The sequence below is a fragment of the Sinocyclocheilus rhinocerous genome, unplaced genomic scaffold, assembly GCF_001515625.1.
Source record: "Sinocyclocheilus rhinocerous isolate Xijiao unplaced genomic scaffold, SAMN03320098_v1.1 scaffold2026, whole genome shotgun sequence".
NCBI classification, from domain to species: domain Eukaryota; kingdom Metazoa; phylum Chordata; class Actinopteri; order Cypriniformes; family Cyprinidae; genus Sinocyclocheilus; species Sinocyclocheilus rhinocerous.
The window spans coordinates 448,067-455,709 of record NW_015624871.1 but is presented as its reverse complement, the minus strand read 5'-3'; the positions used below and the strand labels follow the sequence as shown (position 1 = coordinate 455,709).

The 7,643-nt window shown below is 39.1% G+C and overlaps 1 protein-coding gene across 2 annotated transcripts; it reads right to left on the bottom strand.

Moving 5' to 3' along the window:
* Nucleotides 1-345: 345 nt before the first annotated feature.
* LOC107746920 (uncharacterized) lies at nt 346-3,299 on the bottom strand. Of its 2 annotated transcripts, XM_016561269.1 has the most exons (6): nt 3,097-3,299; nt 2,502-2,575; nt 1,865-2,167; nt 1,416-1,736; nt 1,044-1,325; nt 346-930 (listed from the first exon to the last, which is right to left on the bottom strand). In XM_016561269.1, the coding sequence occupies exons 2-6, from the start codon at nt 2,551-2,553 to the stop codon at nt 596-598; spliced, it is 1,293 nt and encodes a 430-aa protein (XP_016416755.1). In that variant the 5' UTR covers nt 2,554-2,575; nt 3,097-3,299; the 3' UTR covers nt 346-595. The 2 variants fall into 2 exon arrangements, with proteins under 2 accessions (XP_016416755.1, XP_016416764.1); XM_016561278.1 differs by lacking the exon at nt 2,502-2,575.
* Nucleotides 3,300-7,643: the final 4,344 nt, after the last annotated feature.

Genomic DNA, 7,643 nt, shown 5'->3' with positions numbered 1-7,643 from the left:
TTTTTTTTTTACTTAATAAAACCAATTCAATAAAAAAAGCTTATATCACAAGTTTAGTATCTCAAGCTTATAAATAGAATAGAAAAATAGAAAAAGTGCAGAATAAAGTGTAACAAGAAAAAGTGCAGAATAATGCTTAATAAGAAGCAGCACAGTGTGGCCACATCTGACATTATCATTATGGCAAGAATCATAGTTGTGCAGCCCAACCTTAATGATTTAAGATGTCTGAATGTAAACATATCAGGAAAAAGGCCATTATGTGATTTGTAATTGAAGTATTTTACATTAATTTTACATTCTGTGGCTAATTGGAATTGAAAGTGACTTCTGTGTGAGCTGTGCTTCATACATCGCTACACTATTGATGGAAAATGGATCTTTTTTGCCCAAAAAAAAAAATATCCTAAATTTGACCAACAAGACTGCAGCTATAAAGCCTTCCTGAAGTAAAAAATATAATGAATTGTTCACTGGCACAGTTATGCAGTTGCTCAAAGAATATCCAATTAAATCTTAATGCCATCTTTTTCATAGCATATAATACAGCAGAGGAAGAACATTTGAGCAGTTTTTCAGTTCTCTTAAAGTATTCCTATACTGTTTCTCCAATTCCTATTCCACACGTAATATACTCTTCAGTGTTGTCTTGCTTCTCAGTGGGCCTCACAGGCTCAGGCATGGTCTCCTCGACAGGTGTGTGTGGACGAACGTCAGGCTCTGGGTTGGTTTCTTGTTGCGACAATCCAATGCATGCAGGCTCTCTCATCGGTTCTGGATTTATATTCACATTAGACTGTATTGCATTATAACTGCAGCGATACTGCTGTGCTTGCGACTGTCTATGATATTGGCAGCAAAGGAACAGGCAAATGAGAATGAAATCAATTAGCACAGGCAGAGTTATGTAGTGATGTCTCTGGGTCACACCTGTGCATGACAAAGAAAGGGACTTAGTTCTGAATGCAAACGAAAGCCAATTATTAAACTGAAAAGAACAAATTAAACAACAGAAAATGAAATTAGTTTGATTTCAAACTTACCCTCCACAGTGACAGTGTTGACACCAATGACTTCATCCATCTTGTTTTTCACAGTAAATGTGCCTGTATCAGTGGACGTTAACTCGCGCAGCACGAGGAAGCCTTTTATGACAGACACTCTGTGCGTGTACTCAGATGAGCATGTGGTGTTGTTCCCTAACACACTGCAAACAGGGGTCTCATCTGCATCATGACCGGTGAAAGTTACCTTTACACGGTCGGAGCCAAACAGGTCCAGGGTGAGATTTCCACCAAACTTTTTTGCATAGAACTTTTGATCAGCTGAAGAAAGAATTTCACAGTTTAAGTTAAACATTTTTTTTTCTATTACAGGAGAAAAAAGAAAGTGTAAAAAATTTAATATTTAACAACCTGTAACATTGAGAGTGACAGCACCAGGATAACCCTGTTCTTCTGTAGTTCTGTGATAGCACCGGAACAATCCCTTATCTGATGTGGTGACCCTGAGCATGTTAAGGGAAAGATCTCCGTGCTTATAATGGTGAAGTGAAATTGATGCCCTGCCTGTAAAACCTGAGCCATATGTTGTAATTCCTTTTTGAACTTGTAACACCGTTTGGCCATCTTTTTTCCACAGGATGTTCACAGCGTCATCAGTAATTCGTTTCTCTGTACGTGCGTAGCAGGGTAGTGTGACGTTGCTTCTGACTGAGGTGCTCACAGTAGTTGGTACTAAACAATGAAAGGAAACAATACAAAGCATTAGATCACATCTAACAGTGGTAAGCACCTTATTTAGGGTGATAAACATTACCATTAAATAATCATGTGTCATCGCTAACTAAAAAATAAGAACTTACCAAGAGCTTCTAAGTGGAATTCACAGCGAAACACTGAATCACATTTGACCATGTACCAGCCTTCATCATTGTACAGAACAGGATACAGGCCTAGAGACATGTTTCCAGGCTTAAGGCTCACTCTGTTCTTAAAGTTGTCTCCTTTGGTGCAAATCTCTTGGATACATTTTAAAACTTCCAGATTTTCATTGTTAGTGTGGAATGTCCATAAGAGATGTCCATTACATGTCTCATTACAAGTGAAAATCGCAGTATCCCCAATGTTCACTGCAACAGGGATCAACATCCCACCTAGAAAGGATCCTAGCAGGAAAGAGAGAGTAAAAAGGATTTTAGAAGAACATATTTGATTGTAAAACAAACTAGCATACTAGTATTAACTAATAAGATTTAGTTTAGATCCTTGTTTTTGACCAAGATAAATACTGTTCAGATTGGAAACTATTTACCTAATAGGATAGTGATGTATTAAAAAGATACTGGCCCTTTAAATACCTTCAGCGTAGTTGGCTCATTTTTATAATTAACTTAAGTGTCATATCTACCTTTCTGAAAGTGCTTTTTCATGAAGAAATATGAAGAAAAATCATCACAATATATAAATTCACACACACACAAAAAGAAATCTGTATGTTACCAAAGGTTAGGAGCAAATAAAGGAGGTTCTTTGATGGGTGAAGTAGCTTCATAGTTGTCCAGTGGCCTCTGGAACTGGAGGATTTAAGAGTAAGAGGATATGAAATGTAGACAATTGAATGTAATGTCTTGTAATATCAATACTATTCTGTCTCTTCCACACTTCCAGTATTTTTCTGATGTTTTTGGGAGTACAGCATTCAAAAAGAGGAAGATTATTTATTTATTATTTATTTAATTTAGCTTTGCTTTTATTATATTTAATACTTTAAAGCGGCACACAGTTTCTAGGATGGTTGTATGAAGTTGTTTAAAGGTTGGGTAAGCAGTTTCTGAGTCATCTAGCCAGCAGAACTACAAAAATAAAACATTTTCAAAGAACCTTTGCAACCTAATGCAATTATTGGACGAAACATCTTATAGTCCTGAGCCTTACACAGAAGATTTCAAACAGTATAACAAAAAAAAAACAACAGTTAGAATTTCAGCTGTGTACCGTATATTTCACATAATAACACACTCCCTGGCAAGAAATATAGCCTTTACTCTTAAAAAATTAAATAAATAAATAAAAATAAAAAATAGCGTTTACTCACCTGTCCCGTTGCAAGCTCTTCCTCACGTTATTCTTTCTATAGACACATTTGAACACATGTAAGATGAGTTCAAATGCGTGCGAACCGAATTAATACATCCGAACAACTTTAACAGTTCACTGAATCTCAGGTTGAAGTCGACGATAAAAGAAATCTTGAAGACACGGAAGAAAGTTGACAAGTGTCTAACCGGTCTGAAACAGGTGTGCCTCACACGTCGTGAAGCTCCGGGCTCTTTGATCGCCCCCTGATGGCTGGCTGCAGTACAGGTCATAAACCCCGCCCGCTCCATGTAAACGAATGGGACTTGAGTCAAAAAGAATATATAAAATTGCACTTCCAATACAATTTTCCGAAAGATGGTTTTGGTAAATTAAGGTAGTTGTTATCACGCTGATATATGTCAAATTGTAAATTTTTGTGATAAGTTTGATTTTAGCTAGTAATTTGATGCTATAAAAACGCATGTTTTATAGCATCAAAAGGCGTGTTGTTATGGTTGATTGGGTAATTATCGTTATGGTTGATATGGTTGATTATCGCAAAAAGGCGTGTCGTTATGGTTGATTGGGTCTGCGGGAGTTTGGGCAGGAGTTTGATACCGTGGCTCCACCTCAGGACACTACTGCGCAGACTCTGGCTCCAATTCCGTTGGAAAACCGCGGACTTGGCAACACTGCTCGTTCCCTTATCTCAGAGAACCGAGGTTACGTAAGTAGCCGGAGAGTTAGTTGCTTTTCACACCATCGTCTAGTAGCCTACAAAAACACTCAAAACTATATCAAAGGACTAGTTCACCATAAAGTAAACTGTATACTCTTAATTTCAAAATATATATATATTAAAAAAAAAAGTGAGATTGTTTTTTTAATAAATTATTATTGCACGCCCATTGCTTTTACGGAACTACAGAACTATATAAGAACAATAGTTATAGTTTCTAGACCACATTTTTTCATGAAGGACAAGCAAAATTGTAAGTAGCCCAGTAGATTGGGTTTGGTCCACTATTGGCCCGGCACTCACCTGTACGCCCCCCCTGCTTCCTCAGGTCATCAGACGGGTCAGGGAAGTCAGATGTTCGGTCCTCCTGGTGGCCCCACTCTAGAGGAATCAGACGTGGTTCCTCGAGTTGATTCAGATGCTATCGGCAGCTCCCTGGCTGATACAACTGTGGAAGGAACTCCTCTCGCAAGTGAGGGGCATGATTTGGCATCCTGTGGCAGCTGTGGAGCCTTCATATTTGACCCCTCGGCGGGAGTCTTTGCAGCTCCCCGCGAGTGTAGCTAATTTATTATTGCATGCCAGTTGCTAAATTATTATTGCATGCCAGTTGCTTTTACGGAACTACAGAACTATATAAGAACAATAGTTATAGTTTCTAGCAGTTTTTCATGAAGGACAAACAAAATTGTAAGTAGACCAGTAGATTTTTATTGCCAACACAAATCAAATGAATAAAAAAATAAACATACATAAACACTTAATCATTTAACAATTAAAATGTTAAACTTGCTCAAATAAAAGTGCATATTGAATATAGCCTATATTTCTTAAGTATAAATAGGATATTCCCATTCTCATTCCCTTTTCTCCTATCCAAAGAAAGGCCAAAACCAGTCTGTTATAGCTGTCAAATTTGGAGTTTCAAGGGTTCTTATATATTTATTTGAACAACAACAACAATGATCCTCTCTTATTCTTCACTGGTGGAGGTGCGTTTTTTTTTCCTGGTCTTCATATGCACCACTAAAACAGTTACTAACATTCCCAGCAGGCCAAAACACAGCACTGTTACGAATACTTGGTAATGAAGAGAAAGACCATCAGGACCTGTTTTTTTTTTAAGGAAAGTTCAGTCAGTATTTTTCTATTTTTACTTAAATCATATGAAAAAATGATATTTTACATATATAAAATATTGTCTATTGTGTTTTTTATAGTGTTATAGCATTTTTCGCTCTTACCTTGTACTTGATCAAAGGGTTTGTTTTTACTTTGGTTTGCTGGAAGGACCACAAAAAAAGATGAGCAGAAAAATCACACTTCTAATAATAATGCCCATATAAACTCAGCAAAAAAAAAAAAAAAAACTTTTCAGGATACTGTATTTTAAAGATAATTTTGTAATCCAAATATTATTGGAATTTAAAGATACTTTTGAAATACAATCCAAATAAGCTTTACAGATCTTTATTGGCAAGGGTTTAAACAATATTACTTTTTAATTATTTCAATGAACCATAATCCATTATTGCACATGAACCTGTGGGACAGTCCTTAAGGCTTACGATTTATTGGCAGCAGGAAATTAAGATCACAATTAGGCTATAACTAGATAAAAAAGTTCATCAACACACACCAGCCTGACCAGAAAGTTTTTAAGTAGTCTTAAAAGCTTTAGGTTCAAAGCTTTTTAGTTTGATTGCAGTTTTAAAGCTTGAAGTTTAAAGGTTTTGAAGGCATGCAGTCTATCAGAAAACAGATTGATATTCTGTTTGATATGGTTGCTAGCAGGTTGCTTTGCAGATGATAGATTACTCCAGGTGATTAGTAAGGTATTGCTGTGCAGTTGATAGGGTATTCTGCCGAGTAGTAACAAAGTCCCTTTAAGGCCTAGTCCACACATGCACAGGTATTTTTTATAAACTTTTATGGGTTTTTCCTCCATTTAATAAAAAAAATTAATCTTGTCCACATGAAAACGCAAAAACACGTCATGAAGCACTGCCAAGAGTGTGCAAAACCAACAGGTGGCGATATAACCCTAACCGTAAAGCCATGTTGGCCAATCACAGACTCGCCTCATGTAAACAAAGGAGATAGTGGCGCACAACCTGACCTCAAACAAAGGAGATAACAGCGTGCACTCCGACGTCACAAACCAAAATTTACAGTTTCACCGGATACACAACACTGCAATCAGAGTTTCTGAAAATCTTCACCCTGGCAGGAGTTTTCAAAAAGGGTCAGTTTCAGTGACCTGATACTGCGTTTGTGTGTGGACAAACGGCCAAACTGCATAGAAAAAGCTGCGGTTTTGAAAATACCTGTGTTCGTGTGGACAGGGCCTAAGTCATTTCACTCTGCAGCCATCTTTGAAATGCCTCTAGGGCATGCAAGTGCAGCTCTTATCTCTTTGAAATGGGAAACAAAACAAAAGGTTACTGTTCGTAACCCCGGTTCTCTGAAACATTGAGTGGAGAGATCCACCTATGGGAAGGGCATCCGCGCCTGACCTCTGCAGAAGCATCCAATTGCACCAAGTCAGGCTTGACACCTTAACCGAGCGCATGTAGCCCCTGCATGCGCTACCTTTCCTCAGTGAGCATATTCGCTTCTCGTGCAGCAAGTGGGGCAAACTTGGTGGATCTCTCCACTCGATGTTTCAGAGAACCGGGGTTACGAACAGTAACCTATTTTTCTCTTTCATCATCTCGTGTTCGAGATCCACCTATGGGAGATATGGTCAACTCCTCGGTTGCTCAGTACACTCACAGCGAAGCCAGAGGACGGTCACCTGGCAAGAAAAAAAGCCGGGCAGGCTCGCGACAGGTTGTCCACGGTAACGTTAGAATCCGGACTCGGTTTGGAAAGAGCCAATAATAACGGACAGTGGAAAAGGACAGGTAAGAGGCGGGCAGCCTAGTAATTAGTGCGAGCGTTGGCGGCTTGCAGAGTTAAAACAGCTGACCTGGTAAATTGACAAGCACGCCTAGTGGAGGCTGATCCAGAGATGTGTCCTCCTGTAGATGGTTAAGTGATGTCAAAACCAACGAGCTGTGAGTAAATTCCAGAGGTCGCGAGAAGCTAATGTCAACTGAGGAAAGGTAGCGCATGCAGGGGCTATATGCGTTCGGTTAAGGGGCGGCCCCTTACCTGCCATTGGGCATGCGCTCCTGTCTGTCAAGCCAGACTTGGTGCAATTGGATGCTTCTGCAGAGGTCAGGCGCGGATGCCCTTCCCATAGGTGGATCTCGAACACGAGATGATGAAAGAGAACTCATTAGCGACTATTTCTATGGACCACTATACGCAAGCCGTCCACCATTCGAAGGGTCAACTTAAGTTGACGTCATTCACCATAACAGCCGATGGTCTGCGAAGTGCGAACCCTCGAGTACTGTTGCCGGAAGAGCTCAATGTGTTGTTGTGTAGACCTAACTAACACCATACAACAAGATGAGCGCGTTAGCTAACACAACATTAAAAGTTACCAATGTTTCAAAATTTGTAATATTGAGTTAATACATTTAAAAACACAAACCAACACATTCTCACCTGTGAAAGGTTATCCAGTTTCTTCGGGAATTTAAATCCCGGTGGTTTTTTACAACCATTGGCTGTGCAGGATTGTGGCATCTTCATATGTTCATTGATTATTATGGTGATTGACGTCGCATCTACGTGCTTGGCGCAGTCGAATGGGGCATCTACAGTACTATACATATCTATTGATAGTTTTCACGTGACGTCACACCCTTACAGGAACGCCCACATGGAGGGCAAAACAAGGCTTTCCTCCACTGACCGCCAGTTATTTTTAC